The 19,277-nt window shown below is 39.8% G+C and overlaps 1 protein-coding gene across 1 annotated transcript in view; it reads right to left on the bottom strand.

Annotated features, from left to right (window-relative positions):
• The window catches only part of cd2ap (CD2-associated protein), a 39,206-nt gene extending 24,765 nt beyond the window's left edge, over nucleotides 1-14,441 (bottom strand). Inside the window, exons 1-5 of the mRNA XM_076037880.1 lie at nucleotides 13,957-14,441; nucleotides 6,022-6,179; nucleotides 2,725-2,905; nucleotides 1,528-1,628; nucleotides 366-492 (exon numbers count right to left, since the gene is read on the bottom strand). Of these exons, the coding sequence (XP_075893995.1) occupies nucleotides 366-492; nucleotides 1,528-1,628; nucleotides 2,725-2,905; nucleotides 6,022-6,179; nucleotides 13,957-13,960 (571 nt within the window). The 5' untranslated portion in view covers nucleotides 13,961-14,441. The remainder of the gene's footprint in view (nucleotides 1-365; nucleotides 493-1,527; nucleotides 1,629-2,724; nucleotides 2,906-6,021; nucleotides 6,180-13,956) is intronic.
• Nucleotides 14,442-19,277: the final 4,836 nt, after the last annotated feature.

Genomic DNA, 19,277 nt, shown 5'->3' with positions numbered 1-19,277 from the left:
CAACGCTACAGTACCTCGCGGGGGAATGTCTGTCTGCAAAAAATTTCAACACGACAAATTTAATCAGGCACTTGGAAAAGATACACACGGAGGAGGAGCATGTCGAGTTCAAGAAACGCAGCGCGGAGAAAGGAAAAGAAAAGCAAACTCTGAAACGGATGCTAAAGCAAACAACTTTATTGATACTCAGGAAACAGCACATAAGTATATAAGTACATAAACGAGTCATCTAAATATTTCTCCTCACGTGATCGGTTATCGGTTTATTTAAACTCACTGATCGGTGCAAAAATCGTGATTGTGTAAAGCCCACAGTCTGCTAAACAAAATGAAGTGTTGCACACTGCAAAGTGTGTCCTTCCTACCTGTCTCATCTGCCACTGTGTCAGTTGGCTCACCGTCCTCCCCTGAGGCCTCCAGCTCTTTGACAAAGTTGGAGGGAAATAGTCCCGATTTGCCGTTTAAGCTGCCACTCCACCAGCCCTCCTCGACCTGCGCAGAGAGAAAATAGAGATCACTCGATATGAAAAACATTTCCTCCATTTTTTTTGTTGGCTTGAAGTCCACTTTCACGACTCACTACTAATACATAGAGCCTGATTTACAGGTTTGCGCGCGGTAAAGGGCAAAAACATAAAAAAAAAAAAAAAAAAAAAAACGGGTTGCATATTCTCTCTGGCGGAAAGCCGGAGCGGGCGCAAAGTCGCGACCTCTTGCTGCAATTATGCATGCAATTTTTGTAGGGTCAACCGCAACACGCAAACCAACAAGAGGCGCACTCGACATGCGTATGCAAGCAGGTTAGCGCCCCTTACTTCGGATCTTATTAAATCAGCCCCATAGAGTTCTTTAAAAATGGTGTAAAATGTAAATAATAATTATAATATTTAGGGATTATATTTCAGGAACAAGCAGAGTATGAGTACTTGCTTTTCAGTACTTCAACAGTACCTGATTAAGTACCGATGCTGAGTACTTTCCAACTCTCCGCGGCAACTTTTTTGTCAAAAGCGACTAGCGACAAATCTAGTCGCCAGTCATGTGTATACGTATACAACTAGTATCTGTCGTGGTATCGGCTGGTATTTCACTAGCACAAGTGGAGTACTCAACTCCAGTATCGGTGCATCCATAATAATAATAATAATAACGTTGATGTAGATTGCACTTTTCAAGGCACCAAAAGCCCTCACATTGAAACTATTATTCACACTTTATTCATACTGGTGGTAGCGGTGAACTCCCGACAGCTGGCTGGAGGGCAGACTAACAACAGTGTGACCGTTGCTCTGTGCTCAACAGCCATTCTGACAACAACCAAACATTCATATTAAATGGCAATGTGTGCAAAAATGTCTTGCCCAAGGAAACAACACCAGACACTGGGACGGGCAACAAGCTCTACTGCCTGAGCCACCGTCGCCCATTTATTAACACTTTATTAACACTATTAAACACTAATTAAAAGCCGTGACATGTAAATACATTTACAACAAAAGGAAATTATTGTGAGTCCGCTCATCATACCTCTTCAGTGATATCGATGATGTCTCCGGCTTTCAGCTCCAGTTCGTCCTCATTGACTGGCTGGTACTCGAACAGCACTTTGCACTGCCTCTTCTTGGGCTCTGCAAGGAGGTGTGTTGGAAAAAGACAAGTGAAGTCAAGTATCCTACCACGAGTTCTCAACTCAAGGATTTTCTTGTTTGCATTGAAGGGAGTCTGTTTGTACGGGCACCACTCCTGCAGGCCTGACTGGTTTTTAGAGTTGCAACGGCAAGGAACTAAAGACAGAAAGGGCTGACATGAAGGAGGAAAAAAATAATAATAATAATATATGTGTATATATATATATATATATATATATATGTGTATATATATATATATATATATATATATATACATATATATATTAAAAAGAAAAACTAAAACGTCACCGCAAGGAACAATAAGATTGTTTTGTAAGACAATCACGAGGCTGGCACAGCACACACAACCTGCTGAGCAAGCAAAGTTGCCTGCAGGTAGGTTATTGTTTCAAGTCCAAACAGCAGTGTCTGAACACAACCCTGGTCACCATCTCCAACATTTTACACTTATTCTGATATTTTATTATTTTAAATTCTTATTATTATGCATTTTCTTTTAAATTAAAGCCGTTTTCTAACTTTTAAAAAATAAAAGGTGTAAAGGCTTTAGGTTCTAATTTTTATTCTTTTTAATTTAATCATAATTTAAATTGTATTCATTTTTTTGCACTCAAGCGTCAACTGTCTCGTATCTCATGTTTTGGGCCACACAGACAACAGGGAGTGGCAACCGCCTCAAAAACAAAACGTTCTGCATGCCCTGCAAAACAACAAATATGCACGACGGCAAAGGAGTCAAGGTTGCAGCCACAATGGACTCTCAGCGTGTCAAGATCTACAGTCAACAGCTTTAATCAGGGAGGTCTTTTGTATTTCAGTGAGACAATGTCATTTCCGATTCTTCACGTATCATCCCATGAGTCCATGGTCTCCAAGTACTAAAACTAGCCGCATGCAGCCCCTCAAGGGTCACCGATCTAATAATGGTGTCGCAAATAGGGTCATCAAAATGAACACGTCAACGCAGAATAAGCGATCGTTGTCGCGAATCCCATTAAAATCTGGACACAACTTGCACTTGCGATCAAAGAGCCGCCACTGCCAACTCTGTGGCCCGACGTCGACTCCGTCTTACTTTTGGCAGTTGGTGGTGGGTGAGGCTGGAAGCCGCCAGTTGGGATGCCAATGGTGCTCATCCTTTGAACTAGATGGGCCACATTCCCAGCACTCTTCTCCCTCCGCGTGGCATGAGAGACTTCCTCCTTCGGCTCACTCTTGACAACATCCTTGGCCTCTTTGAGTTCCTTCTTCACTTCCTTCAAAAAACAAAAACAAAATATACATATTTGGGTCGTCAAAGCTAACACAATGATGCGTTAGCTCATATCTGTGTTTTTTTTAATGAATAACACATGCATATATTACATGCGTGTCTGTGCGTGCATATGTAAAAAAACAAAAAAAAAAAAACAACACAAAGACAAAGACACAAACACATGCAGACATGAAGTGAATATCAGTGATTACTACCACCACATAATGTACTATATGCTCCAGAAATCTGGAGGCGTCTTCATCAACCATTCTTGTCAAAACAAAGCTCAAGGTGCACCTGCAAAACATTTTCTTTTTAACTCAGAAAAAACTACTACTCATTTCCAGTTTATGTATTTGCACATGCACGCACCCATTTTAATAAATATTTGATATAAATTACCATATTTCAATTTCTAAACGGTAATGAAAGCGATATCAAACACATCACCCAATGCCTCCGGCTGTAGTCAAACTATCAACGCTGGTTTCTAAAAAGAGTGTTTAGTGAGCAATGCTGTACTGCCCACTACTGGATTCTTCAAGAACTGCACGTAAGAGGGACCCAACAGGCTTTTTGTAAATCCAAACAATGCATTTTCTTTTCTTTTGAAGTGTGGAGATAGCAGAAGCAGGTCAGAAGGTCCACAAAGCAGACTTTTTATTTTTGCTTCTTGCCACTTCCCTTCAAAAATAAAATTTCTAATCACCCATCTGATTAGTGGGGTGAAAGCTGTATGTTCAACCTTATGGCGCTTCTTTGTAATACAAAAAATACAAGTTGTGTTAGCAGAATTAGGAGATGTAAAAGAAAAAAGAGAAGTATTCACCCATATCTCTAACAGGAAGAATGACTAAGGAATACAATGACAAATCATACAACGCAATACAATGAAATACAATACAATAACAACAATGATGCGTTTGGAGTCACACACTCACTACTGCAGACGCTCACTATTGCAGCCTTTTCTGCATTGTTTCTTTTTCAGTCTACACATGCTGAATGTGACCGTCACTGAAAATCCCGTAAATTCAGATGGCCAGCTGTAAACCTGGGCAAGGAACTCTCTGATAACAGGTCAAAGTCCACATTACATAACAGGCACAGCATTTAAACTGGTAGCAGCAATCTGACTATTTTGTTTTGTTTTATTTACACCACACTGCATTTAAACAGACATTTGACAAAATCTAAATCAAATTCGCCTTTTGATGTATTGATACATCTAAATTTTCTTTTTTTATATATATAAAAATGTAAATATTGGTCTTAGCCAGCAGAGGACAAGCGGTAAAAAAAAATCATTTTCATCTTGATCTGGATATGGACAGTGCCTGCAAGATGCACAACAAACAATTACCGAAGACTTAGATCATCTGAAATTTGAATTACTCAGATTCAAAGTAATACAAATTTGCAACTTAATCTACAGGTTAACACAGAGCAAGTATTCTGTGTATGAAAACAAAACAAAACAAAAACTCCACCCATCAATTCCATCTCATATTACTGGTCTCATTCTTCATATACGTACAATAACTACTCCTTCAAGCATCTGTTTCCGTAGAGTTAGAGAAGCTGCTTTTGAGAGTTTCCAGTATATAAAATCCTTCTGGTTCGACTGGCTATCCACTGACTCTTGGTTCACAGCAGTGTCTATACAACTGATAATTCTTCAACTATGGATTGTGCACTCCTCCCATGTCCGCGTGCACCTTCTTTCCTTGCAAAGAAAATAGTGGTATTGTGCAACTTTGTTTTAACCAATGCAATGAAAAATAATACATGAAAAATAATAATAGTAATATAAATAATAAAAAATAATTATACTGTTTGAATTGCTGACACTGGAAAATTATTACTGCATGATAAAGGTAAATTGCTACATATTTAATCAGTACAGAAAATGGAGTACAATTCTACTGTATTGACTGTGAATAAAACAACTGACTTAAATGTGCAAAGATAGCATGACACTTGAGTCTATGCAACTCAGCAATATACAGCTGCCCTATACACTGTTAAGGCATAACTCAAGATCTCAGATACAAGCACATCAAGAACCCGGCCTAATCTGTGTAACCAGAGCGTCTTACCCCAACAACAACAGAGCACTTGGATAGTAACCGTTTAGAAACGTCTTACCATTTCACCCGCGACCGCATTTCATGTTGTCCAATTATCGAGCTAACAGAGCCTTTTAGCAATGCTCAGATGGTCGCAAAGTTGTCAGGAGCAAAGTTCAACAGGCAGCAGGCTCCTTAGAGGATTAAGTATTCAAGCTGAGTGACTGGAGCAGGCTGTTTTAGCTGATTACCTATCTTACTACAAAGGATTACAGAAGGTAAAAGACAGGAGAGGAAAGAGGCAGAGGGCACTTTTGTGTATTTAAGAGTCAACAATTGCATTAAGCCCAGTGACGCCGCACTATAATTGTGCGTTGGTTTTACTAACGTCCAGAATTTAGTCCGGGAAGTGGATTACAAAAGGGCACAAAGTGCACATAGTAGCAGTGAACCGTCTTCTGCTTAGGCAAGCAACCTCAAAAGCACTCATTTACAATACACAAAAACATACAACACAATACGCAAACACAGTTGCCTTTCTAGAAACTCATTCGACGTTATTCATCTTCCGACATTTGGAGAGTGACAACTTGGCCAAGGCAAGCGTAACAACAACTTGGCCACCAGATCTACAAATTGCATCACAGAAAACCAAAACAAATGCAGAGATTATAATATGTATGTATATGTTTGTTCAAGTTTTTGGTGGAGTCGCCAAACCCTTTATCGCCATCATTACAAATGTTTAATTTTTTTTTTTTTAAAGGAGTGAAAAGAGTGATCTTAAGGTCACTTGTAATCTAGTTCTTGAAGGCATACTCTCTTGCCCATTACAGGTCAGTGCAGACAAATTGCATTAGCATCTATGACAGGATGCTGAAACTGCAACGTTTGGAATGTCTGGAAACATACTTCCATCTATCTGTGATAGCATCAAGTCACTACGATGAACACGGCTGTGATGTTAGTGCTTATTTCGTCAGTAAAATTATCCGTCCAGACAAAACGGGGCTTCTCCGAACTTAGAACTCGATGTTTTCCGTCTTACCTTGACAAAATTGTCAGGGAACAGGCCCCTTTTCCCGTTGAGGTCTCCCTCCATCCATCCATCCTCCTCGATGTACCGCACGTTCTTGATGATGTCACCCGGTTGCAGCGTCAACTCGTCCTCATGATGGGCGTCGTACTTGTACTCCACGACGACCTCTTCTCGACCAAGGGCGTCGGAGGGGACGGGAGTAAAGAAAGACAACAGGGATGAGCAAATAGCGTAATTAATATGTAATAAATGTAATAAAAAATTACATAGACACACACACACACACACACATTAAACTTATTCAACTTTGAAAATGTAGAATGCAATGCAATGCAATCTCATATGTAAACTTCTAACAAGGACATTTGTGTTGGAACAATGCTTCTGGACAACTTTTCACACCCACAAATTATATTCCGTGCTGACTATAAGAGACTAAAACATTTTTTTTTTTTTAAAGGGGTGTGTGGCCGAAATAACACCGCAGTCAGCAGTCTGTTCTATGCATGTGATTTGAGGAAAATCGATAATCAGGAGTGCCTGCATTAAATTTGGTGGTTTGAAACATCGGCCCGATTATCCTGTAGCATGTAGCCGCCTTTAAATGGAATGCACAACAACAAAACAGACCGTTTAATGTTAAATAATGATGGCAAAGATGCCATTGTGGTATAATGTGGTAATAGGTTGATAAATTCCGCGATACGTTTCCTGTCATTTTAGGAAATGTACTAGCTTTATTATCAATAATCAATAACACAACACCACTCTATGTTTTTTTTTTCCTATGGGGCGACACGATACACTTCCGTTGCATTAAGTGCATCTGCCTTGTCAACACACTATACTCGATGTACAGTTGGAAAGACGAGCATTATCACATTAACAGTCTGGGTTCATTAAATATTGATAGTGGTTTTTACTACTTGGACCACTGTCAGATTCTTACATTTCCTTTTTGAAAAAAAAAAAAAAAAGTTTTGAGATTGTTGTATATCAGATTCTGATTGAAAAGAAAATTCTGACGTTAAAATCAATAGCAAACATTTCTGTTTTTATAATTTCTTTTCTTATAATGGCAGTTTGAATTCTGTGTTGGCCTGATAAACTAACACATTATTACGGATACACTTCCCTCGTGCCACAAATGCCGGCAGAATTTTCAATGACAAGACCTTGCTGACTGGCAGCATGAATACCATAGTAGGAAAAAAAGACCTGAGAGGTTTCCTCTCTGAGTTTGAATTGAATTCCAAACAAAACACGTAAGGGTATGAGACAGCATTTCTAATCCTAAAGGTGAATCACATAGAAATCACATCGGAAACCTTTAAAAAGAGTTTGGTTTTGAGCCAAAGTCGAAGATTTTGTTTGATCAAAAGCTGGCAACTGTTTCAAAAATCAACAGCATTTTTAAAAGTGATACTGACTGTATAATAGTTAACACACATCCAAATCCCATATTTTTTCGTTTTGTTTGCTTATTGGGTAGGAATGCACAGATACCAATACCAGTATCGAGTATCGGTACCGATACCGAGGTCTTCACAGTGATACCGACTTTATAATAGGTAACACACATCCAAAGCCCATATTTATTAGTTTTCTTTGCTTATTGGGTAGGGATGCACCGATATCGATACCAGTTGTATTTGTATGTATATGAAAGTTTTGTTAAATTTGTGTTTGTACTGAGGTTAAACTAGTGACAGTCACCCATATAATCTCGCGGTAACGTATCAGATGACTGAGAGAAGCGCCTTGACATGCGTCAAGAGTTGAGCGTTAAGATGGACGTAACGCAGAGAATCCGGTAATTTTTCAAAATAAAATTGTTCACTCAGATAGAATGAAACGGGATTAAGACCGGCACCGGTCCACGGCCCGGTGGTTGGGGACCACTGCTCTATATGGTATCCAAGTAGAAAGGGTTCAGGTTTTTAAAGTCATGTTTACCAGGCAGTTCCATAATAAAGGAGCTTGGAGACAAACAGGCTGTCTAGCATGGTGACAGCTGTATGCTAGGCTTTTTGACAGATTAGTGATAAAGACCTGACGTGGATGACAAAGCACTAAATTTGCTTGTCAAACTGAAGTTCTCACTCGCGCCAATGGACATCATGTTCGAGTCGTACAGCCAGAATGTAATTACAGATACAGTCAGCAGAAGGAAAATGTTTTTCTTACATATACTTCTTCTCACTCCTTTTCAAATAGGCAATTTGTTTTTTATCTATGTGTTTTAATAATTGTGTTCCTGAAATGTTTCTGTTAAGGAATTGTTCAAAAACTTTCAGTGGGAAAAAACTGGGAGAACTTAAGAGCATAGCTGCTGCTTCTTGGAAATGAAAGACGCTCATCATAGATAGATAGATAGATAGATAGATAGATAGATAGATAGATAGATAGATAGATAGATAGATAGATAGATAGATAGATAGATAGATAGATAGATAGATAGATAGATAGATAGATAGATAGATAGATAGATAGATAGATAGATGTAGGCCAGCAGGTCAGCCAATGAAGTATTACTTCAATAAAGTAAAAAAAACCAAGCTGTAGCCAAATCACATCCATTCAATTTCAATTGTGTTGTGTAAAGCAAACGGTGAGTGTAAAGCAAGAGTCAAACATGCACACTAGCAACCGTCGAACTAGCATTGTCGACCAGCACAGCAGCCAACCCTACCATATCAGCCAGGGAAACACATACTACATAATAAATGTGTTTGTCTTGGGCAGGATTCAACTTCTCCTGTATGTTGAGTGTAGTGACGTACGAGTCGCTCCATCGCAGCTTTAATGCAGCTCTGTTACTCTGGGGGAATGTTGTCCTTTCCTGCATGCCTGTTCTGTTCGCAGCATACCTCTATCCTGCCTAGTCTTGCTTTGAGATGTGCGTTTGTTATCGGGCACAATTCATCAAGAGTGTTTCTCCTCTCACTGTCATTTGACTTAAAGCGATTGCTTGAGAGTGACTTACAAAACGTCATGTTCAAGCAAACCTTTCACGAGTATTTTTTTGTCCGTGTGCGTGTGCAAGGCCAGCATTTGCACGATTACTTTTGTGGTATTATTTTTTCTGCTCCAGAAAAAAAGTTTCGACAATATTGATTTATACAAACCAGTGATGTACAGGAAAATGTCGGGGGATGGGGGGGTGGAGGAAGGAACTCAAGGCCGACCTGCCTGCCAAAACAGACGCAATCACTGCGCGCGCTCTGTGCTTCTCTCATTCTTTCACACAGTCAGCATAGACGGAAACTCATAATCACATTCCTTCCTGTGAACTCAGAAGTCGCTGATATGAAGAGCGACGTGTTACTGCGAGAATTGAAGTGAGAAGTTTATTCCTCCATCATCTGTCACTGCCTATCTCAGGGTTGCAGGAAAGCTAATATATGCCAGCTAAATTGGGCCCAAAAAAGCAACACTGAGAGACAAACACTCATATGCATCCACACTAATACATACCAACACTAATCCACACTAATAATATAACATAACATTATATTATATAATATCAGCCTCTAAAAATCCATGGGAAAATAAGTACAAAAGAATAAGTACAAAATAATATATGCAATAGTACCTATACAGTATCTTGTCTTAGGATAGAACACTTCATATTAGGGGTGCACAATATTTTGGCAATCGCATTGGTATTGGCCACCGGCGTGTCAGTATGTTGGAGGGACACAGGACAAGACTTGTTCAGCAGTGTCAGATTCATATAGAACGCACTGAATAAAGAGGCAAAAGAGATACGCCGAAAGACACACAAGAACTGCGATATGCAGTACTTGCAAGGGCAAAGTTATGCAAGGAGGAAAGCCCGAGTTAAATCATTTAACACTGCAGTTCTGATCATTAATTTTGAAGCACCACTATGGAGATGTTTAGGCCACAAAGAGTATCAGGAAGCTAACAGCAAACCACTTAAATACACACAATTGTGATGACACAGTTGGAAAGTACACATTTTGTAGATACCGGGCATCTTCTTGCGGTGCACTGTGTTAATGTATTATGCCGATTGGTTTTCATGTCTAGATTGGGGATGGAGCCGATCCGATCCAGTATCGGCATCTGTATCGGGTTCCAATACCGATGCAATTCACGGATCGGAAATTTGCGATCCACCTGCAAACTTTTCCGACTCAATCCACGAGCCGCGTCTGTGCTTCCACGTTGTCCGCTGGAATGACTCCGCAAGTGAACCCTGCCTGCTGGTCTGTTAGCCAGCTGCTAGCTGGCTACAAAATGTGGAATGGCTGGCATTTTAGCAGCACTGTGGCTACTCGCCAACCTTTTTCCACACAACCCGTCCGCTGCGAGGAGGTGCTTTACGCTCGGAACGCTGTAAAGCAAGACGGCAAAGTGCAATGTTTGCAAAGCTTTTATTCTGAGAGGCTGAAGCTGTGTTGCGGAGTGCAGTACCGCTAAAGCTATCACACGTTTAAAAAAAAAAAAAAAACACTATGTAAAAGACAGAGTTTTTAGCCACGGGGCGGAAAAGATGAGACGAGCCGCCAGAATGTACTTAATTTGTACTGATTAGATATGCAGATTGTTTTTTGATAATGTGAATGTTTACACATACTGCACATTTCTTTTTTTGAAAACTTTGATTTTGACTTGTTGATGCTACAAGAGTCAGTGTATTTACTCTTTGCTGATTAGATGAAGCAGCCCTTTGTATTTTAATTGGAGAGCGGTGTAGAGAACCTAATTTCATGTTTGACCTGTACTGTATTGTATTTAGATCTGTGCCATTCAGATTAATATGATAGGTGATTTTTTTGTTTTTTTTATAGAGTATATTGCACTAGTAGTTTGACCGTCTAGGAGTTTAAAGTTTAATATATATTGACAGTCAATATGACACAGTGGTTTATTTGTTTTCAGGGCGTGATCTTTCCTGTTAACAGGATTTATTGCTTTTATGACAAGCTCAAGTTGCCTGTTCAGACATACATGCATAAATACAGTATGTGTAGATATACTTGCCAGTAGAGAGGGGTTTCTTATAGCGTCATATAAAATCAACAATAATGATGAAAGTAATATTAAAGCAGAGGCCTGAAGGACAGCTCCGGCATCGGAAAAATATCGGTATCGGCAGATATCCAAAACCAGGTATCGTGATCACATGAGAAATGAAAAACGGGGCTCAGTGCACCCACAGTCTAAATTGACATCACGGTGCTACGTTGACAAACATGAACAAAAATGGAGAGGGGTGCAGTACGCCTGAATAAAATAGTATTTTGGAACCACACAACAGGAAAACAGCAATTTTGACATTTATGGCCAAAATGGCGAGTAGCGACTTGCACGGCAAAATGTTGCCACTTGGTTCTGCCACTGTCTTACCATGTGACCGTGTGGAGGCTTTGAAACTTTGAATTGTGGGACTGTGACGTTTTCATTTGTACATTAAAAAAAAAAAAAAAAAAACATCCAAATGTAAAGAAATAATGAGTATAGGTGTACACAAACATCACAAGTCAGAAGAAAGAGCCCCTTCTCCATTACAACAGCAGTACCAGGCAGTCACACTTGTCAACAAAGCTCAAATACAACACACTTCCCAGGTATGGTCTTAGTCAGATGTCTAACACCACCTTCTTGAAATTAGAGGAAAAAACAAGGATAGTGCAAAGCCAGCTCCCCACAGTATTTGGCCAGAATCTCCCTAACGACTCAGTTGAGCTAATAACCTTGTTGGACTTGAGCTTTAACAAAAGCCACCACCTGTGTTTTTATAGCAACAGATCTAAAACCATATCATTTGTTATATTTGGTCTCTCAGGTCTTGGCTATTCAAAGCAGTATTCCATTTTTGCTATTCTTCACAAGGGTTGATTTTGTGTCATGTGAAATATGTCAGTCTTCTTCATCACCTCCTGGTGCTAATTGTAAACATGGATTGCTATTTGGCACATCTATCAAAGAGAAAATTAGCTAAACCAATGTGCTAACTATGTTCAGTCATTCATACCTGCTAAATTTCAGATTCTTGTACATCTCACTGTTACAATGTTGAAAGATTATGGACAGAATTAGTAAATGGGCACGCTGTATTAACTTGCCAATGTAATGTGACTCTTATCAGACAAGTTACAGAGCCTTGGTGGGAATCCACAGAACACATACGGAAAGAGGCCACTGGAGTTAATATTCAACTCCATCTTTGTTTGGATTCAACCGAGTTGTAAGAGGAAATAGATTCCGATATGCAGAGGGATATTAAAATTGCTTGCATCTTCCCATTCATTCATTTTCCATCATTGCTTATCCGTCAATCAAGGTCACAGGTGTGCCTATCCAAGCTAACATGGGGTGAAGACACGGTGCACTCTGGACAATTCGCCAGTTCATCACAGGGCCACATAGGTGAATAACATTCTGGCAATATGGACAATTTACAGTTGCCACCTAATCTCGTGTGCATGTCTTTTGGTGGTTGAATACAGTTGTCTGCGTCAAAAACCTCATTTTTCATCATTTAATCTGCTCGCCACAAAACTTTACAATATGCAGGTATGTGAAATGGGAAAGAAGAACTTTCAAATGGATGTACTTTTTAGAGCGAGAGAGAGAATAGAAACATGTTTGGGAGCACCCTCACAGCTCGGCCTCAACTAATTTGAGTGGCAGCGTCATAGCAAAGTGACAATGTGAAATTCTTCTAAAGTTAAGTTCAATACGATCTTGTTGCACACACCAAAATGTTAACCCCCCCAAAAAAAAGACCTGCATATTTGGTCATAGTGTGAAAGAGAGGGGGGGGGGAGAAGCGATGTATCCTTCAAAACAAAGGGCAAGTTCCAACAACAGCAACAAACCAATAAGGGAAGGCATATTAAAGAAGGGTACAATCATGCGTTGCAAATGCATTCCAACCTGGCGTTTAGAAATGAACACTATTTTGACAGCCTGTCTTTGGAAGTCAAATGCGGCATCCGCTACCACTTAGTTTCTTGACTAGTCTCTTTAAGATTTCAAACAACTCCCAGTTTTGTTTCGTGTTGTTCGTTCAACTTTAAAACGTCACAATCGCAGCCTGCGACGTGCCACAACTCAAAGGAGGTTGAGTTAAAAACCTGTTTAACAACATAGCCAAGTTTGTGAACAAGCCCCAGTGTGGCCACGAAGCAGCAGGTCGTGTTGTCTATGGAATGCAATCCAAACACACAAAGATTTAAGCATTTCCTTTACACGCATCCCTGAGAACCAACGCGTGTTGCCATGTAACAGAAAGACATAAGCTGGCCTTATTCGGTCGACTAAAACATCTAGCCAAAATGTGGATCTCTTGACAGCAAAAATGCTGTTTGTGTCTCACGCTGAAAAGAGGGGAAAACTCGAATTCAGCGCTGCATTCAAAATGTCATTACAAGTCCTCAAGAGAAGGGAAAGTACCGCTTCGAAAGTGGGAAGTGGAAACTTACACAGCGTTGCTGTCACAGCGGTGGGAGACCTGTGCTGGAGCGAGACACCGAGCACGGGCAAGAAAACGGGAAGTCAACCTGCACCGTCTGGAGGTTCGATACACGGAACTTTTAGATTGCCTGAAAATGAGCCTCATATCGAGCGCGGAGCGATTCGAGACGAAATAGCGACCCCGTTCCTCGATAACCCCCCCGCGCGTACTACTTCAGAGGCTATGTTCACATCAGTTTCGAGTTTTGCTCAAAATAACAGTGGCAGGAACTCAGGATGGAGAAGGCGTTATCCAGTTCACCAAGCAGCTAGCTGGCTAGGCTAATGAGAGAGCTAACTGGGTTGTGCAGTTAAACTAATTGTCGGCGGGGGGGTGGTGGACAAGAAAGCGTGACTTGTGACAGTGACACTCGGTTCAAAGTCTTACTAGTTCTGTCGAATAGGAGATATGGGTTAAAATACACGACAGGCGCCACATCATGGAAAACTCACCCATTGCTGTCCTTCGCAACGCCTTGCTACCAAATGTTGGGAATCTCTCTCTCCCTCTCCTGAAGCCTCTCGGCTAGCCAAGTTAGCAAAACCTCCAGGTGGACCTACAATAGCAAAGTGACTTTTCCTACGTTTCGTCTTTCCTATGCTGAAACTGAGGTCAAGTGTGTCGTATATCCATCCGTCCTCGCCCGAGCTGCAGCAAGGAGCCTCCCGAGTTCCCTCTCGGTGGTGTTTCAAGATTCTTGTGCAGGAAGTTACCCAGGCGTCTCCACCTTTCTTGGACTTCCCTGCCTCCCCTAGTTTGTTGCCTCTGGTTGCTCGCTGCCGTCTGCTGCCACCAAAATAAAAAAGGAAAAAAAAAAAAAAAAAAGGAAAGAAAAAAAAAGTGGCTGTCAGGAAACTTCGCGAGGTTTCAGGAAGAGCAGTCCCGCGAGAGGAATGTTTAATGGAATGTTGATCCCCTCTTCAAACACCGAGCCACTCAGCAAGTACAGTAACTACTACGCGCGTATCGGGTGTCATTGCAGAAGAATCATACCGTCAAATTAAAAGTGAAAACTGTGACATAAAAAAAATAATAATTCCAAATGATGACCATTTCCACGACGGCTCCCGAGAGTCATACATAAATTAGAATCTCCTGCTCTGACGTTCTTCAGCAACCCCTGCCTTTATGCCTAAATGGCTATATGTATGTATGTATGTATGTATGTATGTATGGAATAGAATAGAATGCCTTTATTAATCCCATATTGGGGACATTTGCATAATTGTTTGTTTTTTGTCAAGCAAAAACATTCAAATAAATGGGTTGAAATCTGCAGAGAATATGGCCAAAGAAACTGCTGGCCTGTGTTGTCTTCCTGTTGCTCTTCCTGTTGCATTAAGAAGCCACAATTGCACTTCAATAATGACATGCATGACATTCAATAGCTTTGTTGTTGTAGTGCTTTGAAGAACTCTATAGAGTGGAACTATGAGCGTACACATCATATATATGTACATATACATATATATATATATATATATATATATATATATATACATATATATATATATATATATATATATATATATATATAGAGAGAGAGAGAGAGAGAGAGAGAGAGAGAGAGAGAGAGAGAGATACACACACATATGTATATATATACACTTTGTTAAGTAACATAACGAATCACAAATATATATATATATACATATATATACATATATATGCTTAATGTATATTACAAATAAGTATGACGAAAATCTGCGTCTTATTAACCATCTTGAAAAATAAAAATAAAATCTTTTCTCCTGTAACAGTTTGCGTTTCTGATCAATTTTGGATATACAAGTACAAAGTTAGAAATGAAGCGTATTTGCCACTATGGTTTGGTTATTTTTTACTGTGGGCATGAAGGGCATGGCGTTAAGTTGGCAATTGCCAAGCTTATCTTGATGATGCAAAGAATAAACCATTTAAACAGGAAGTACTTTAGTGCTTGCAAATTCATCCGGACAGGATCCATTGAAGAGAAGTGTCAACACGCCTTTCAAATATGAAAAGTCATTCTATGCAAAAAAAAAAATGTTTAGACCACAGGGAGCGAGTGCGTACTCTCTCATTCTCTCTCTCTCTTTCACACACACACACACACACACACACACACACACACACACACACACACACACACACAGCATTGCACATTGATGACCAGTTTGAATAAACATTTAAAGAAATCCTGACTTACTGATTTGTAGAAATCAGAACTTATTTAATTTAATTAAATCAAGTACATTGTCTTTGCAGCTCAAATAATGCCAGCACAAGATAATGAATAGCACAAGATAATCCCACGGTGGGGGAATTTCATATAATCGTAATTTAACATATATCATAATTACAGCAACTGTACAGTCCAAAAAGATTATATGTATGTATGTAAAATTATATTAATTAAAATAAATAAGCAATGAAAAATGAAATATTTGTGGCGTATAAAGGAAAAAAAACATATTTTTCCATTTTATGGACAGTTGGATTTACAGCTATACTGACATATAAATAAGTCTTCATTGCACCTTTCTGAAAAATGTAAAGCAGTTAAGAGGATGCATTTTATTGTGTGCAGTTGTACAGCTTGATAGCTGCAGGCAGGACTGAACTGCGGTAGCTCCTTCTTGCACTGAGGGTGCAGCAATCTTGAGCTGAAGGAGCTGCCCAGGCCCTCCCTAGTGTGGTGCAGGGGGTGGGAGGTGTGGTCCATGATGGATGTCTACTTGGCCAACATCCCCTCTGTCCGGCAATTCCTGGATGGAGTCCAGCGGACAGTCCAGGACGGATAGTTCGATTGTGTCCATTGTGTCTTCAGTTTTCATAGTTTGAGTCTTTCTTTTGTTCAGACAAGAGTTCTGTTTGTCTTGACTTGACATGTTTCGGCGGAGCTTCCGCCTTCCTCAGAAGAGTCACTTGGTGGCGTGGGTGACTCAACTTTATCAGCTGACGTTAAGGTCCAGGTGTGAGACAGCATGTCAACTTCCTCGTCCCGGTTCATCGTCCCCGGGCCCCGTCTCCTTATTTCAATCGCCTCCCTGATCCAACGCTGGTGTTTGTTGTCTTCTGCGTGGATGACTCCGGCCCTGTCCCAGCCCATAATGTGGTTTTCCCTTTTACAATGATCGGTTATGGCTGATTTGTGGATTTCCTGGTGCGCCATGTCACCACTGCCATGTTCTCCGTTCGGTTTGTGGGTTTTCTTTTTCCTATTTTGTTTGGTTTCCTTCCTCTTGGCTAGTTTTGGGCCTTTGTTTATTGCCCATTGCGGATATTGACATGTTTTCAGTGCTCCCTGTATATGTTTCTTTTCCAATGCTCTGTCCTCCAGGTCCGTTATTATTGTTGCACGTTCGTATAACATTCTGAGTTTAGTTTGTGTGTTGTGAAATGTTCAGATAAAATAATAAAAGATATTGGTCTATGTGTGTGGGTTTCCTGTGGATTTTTATTTTAATGTCTCCGCTGTCTGTGTCATTTATGTTTATATACAGGAAGGCCATGGTTTGTTTTTCATCATGTGTGAATTTTATATTTTCTGTGATGTCTATTGTGTTGAGGTGACCTGTTAGCTGTTGAGTGTATCCTGTTTTTACTTTTTCCAAGACGTCATCTACGTACCTTTTCCATAATGTGGGTCCGTATTCTTCTAGTGCCGACATTATGGCCTTTTCTGCTATCCCAAGGTTTGGGATTGCAGCATACTTAAATCTATTCATTCCACAAAATGAAGAAGACTGTTCTTAAATTTTGTTTATTCAATTTTAAACATGTACAATCCTGGTGTACATGCAATAAGCCAGAATCTGGTTTGAAGGACCAGCAGTAGCTGCAGTTAGGTGTTACCTTTGTAATTGTCAAGTCCTTCCAATAGAGGTCAGGCTAACTGTGATATTGCTTAGATGGAAACTGGCAGCAGCTGTCACTTGTTCTTACGTTTGACAAGTAGGCCGTTTATATGTTGCATTAAGCTAACTTTATTTTTCCTTTTTCCTTTTCCATTTTTCCCAATTGGTATGTTAACTTATTTTTTACTAAACAAACTGCCCCTCAAGCAAGAAAACTGATGTCAGCTGTCTTTATAAACTCACTCAGCAATTCATATATATCAATTCTTACATGCTCTTAAAACATGTATCGGGTTACTAACCTAGAAACACGAGGTTTAGAACTTTTACCTTACAAAATTCAACCTTGAAGACAATATGCAGGGCTACTAGGTCAACCTCAAGGTCAGTCTCTTGCACAGTCAGTTTGCTTGTTTCACAGATACCTCGGCTTATTCCAAAGCATTAAAAGGGGGCTCTTTGAGATCAAGTTTATCAGTATTCAATTGGGAAATGTGATATTTTAAAGCTTCTCTTCACTAACACAGTTGTCCAGCTTATTTTATTAGTGCAAGCTTAAACACTCTGGATGAACCTCACACAACTTTCATTTTCTTGTCTGTTTTTTCATAATGCTGTCAATTATGTGGGGTTATTGAAAATATGGGTATGATTATTTTTGCTGAGTAGAAAAATGGAGATGGTCAGGGAAGTCTGTAGAGTGAACGGCAGAACTCTTGGTGGATGATAGTGGTAGGATCAGGCTAATCATCTGGGGACGTGGGGAGCGGTGCACCATGCAGGTGAACAGTACATTCTTGCTATACACAGAGAGATGAATAGGGAACATCAGGGCAACTGACCTTGTAATCAGAGAGGATATGACAGTTACAATACACTGATGTTGCATATTGAGAAGGACCAAGAGGATCAACACTATTCTCTATACTGCATCATTTTATTCTGAAAAGGTCCAGGATAAAATATTTGGTTTGATTTAGATTTTATATTGGTAAAAGCTATAGTTATAAAGCTAAGGTATTTATATTGCCCATAAATACCTTAATAAAAGTGATAATCCAGCCTGACAGCGCGTTTCATAATTAGGGTGACTGCTCACGTATTCAAATACACCAACAAAGAAGAAGGTGGACGAGTTGTCCACTGCCACTGTATTTGTTTGGAGGCAGTGTCTCCGTACACTGCTCCCCCTGGACATCAGAAACAGCAAAGAGGGCGAACTGTGGACTTCAGGGGACAAAGCTAACATTACCTACCAAAATAAAATATCCCTTTCAAAATGCAGAAAGTAAAATGCAAAATAAAAGGCAATATAAACATTCAATCATATAAAACATATTTTTAAATGATAAAGGTAAAAAGAAAAACAGTACAAAGAAATTAAAGGAACAATTTAGACAAACTTCACAACAACTAAACAACCCTGTTACATTTGGTCACATTTGGACAGTTGGTTCTGAGTTTAGCCTGTTACCAAGAGACTCAACGCAACAGCTGCTTGTGATTTGTTATGTTACTGAACAAAGTATTGACTGAAGAGCTTGCGTTGGTAACCAAAGAAGCAGTCAGGTGTTTTCTACAGATCATGAAAAGCGCTGTACTCACAGCCACCCAAAATAATTGGCTCCTTCCCAGCAACATGTGTGTTAAACTGGGGTCAAATATGAAAAAAACAACAACAACAAAACAAACATACTCCATAAATTCAATAGGAATAAATTAAAAAGCAATACAACACACAAATGGGTTTGAGTATAAACAAATGGAGGTGCAGAACCACTGAGTAATTCACATCAAACTTGGACTGACTCAGTTAGGTGAACTATATTAACCTTCAATGGGAGAATGATGAGTGAGTTAGGTGTTTAGGTCACAAAATAATTGATCAACCGATTTCATTATTTGTTAAATCAACAATCATTAATAACAATGGA

Source organism: Nelusetta ayraudi, unplaced genomic scaffold, assembly GCF_046127955.1.
Source record: "Nelusetta ayraudi isolate G7.1 ecotype Tasmania unplaced genomic scaffold, CSIRO-AGI_Nayr_v1 ptg000052l, whole genome shotgun sequence".
Taxonomy (NCBI): Eukaryota; Metazoa; Chordata; class Actinopteri; order Tetraodontiformes; family Monacanthidae; genus Nelusetta; species Nelusetta ayraudi.
The sequence above is the reverse complement of the archived record's forward strand: the minus strand, read 5'-3'. Positions and strand labels throughout refer to the sequence as shown.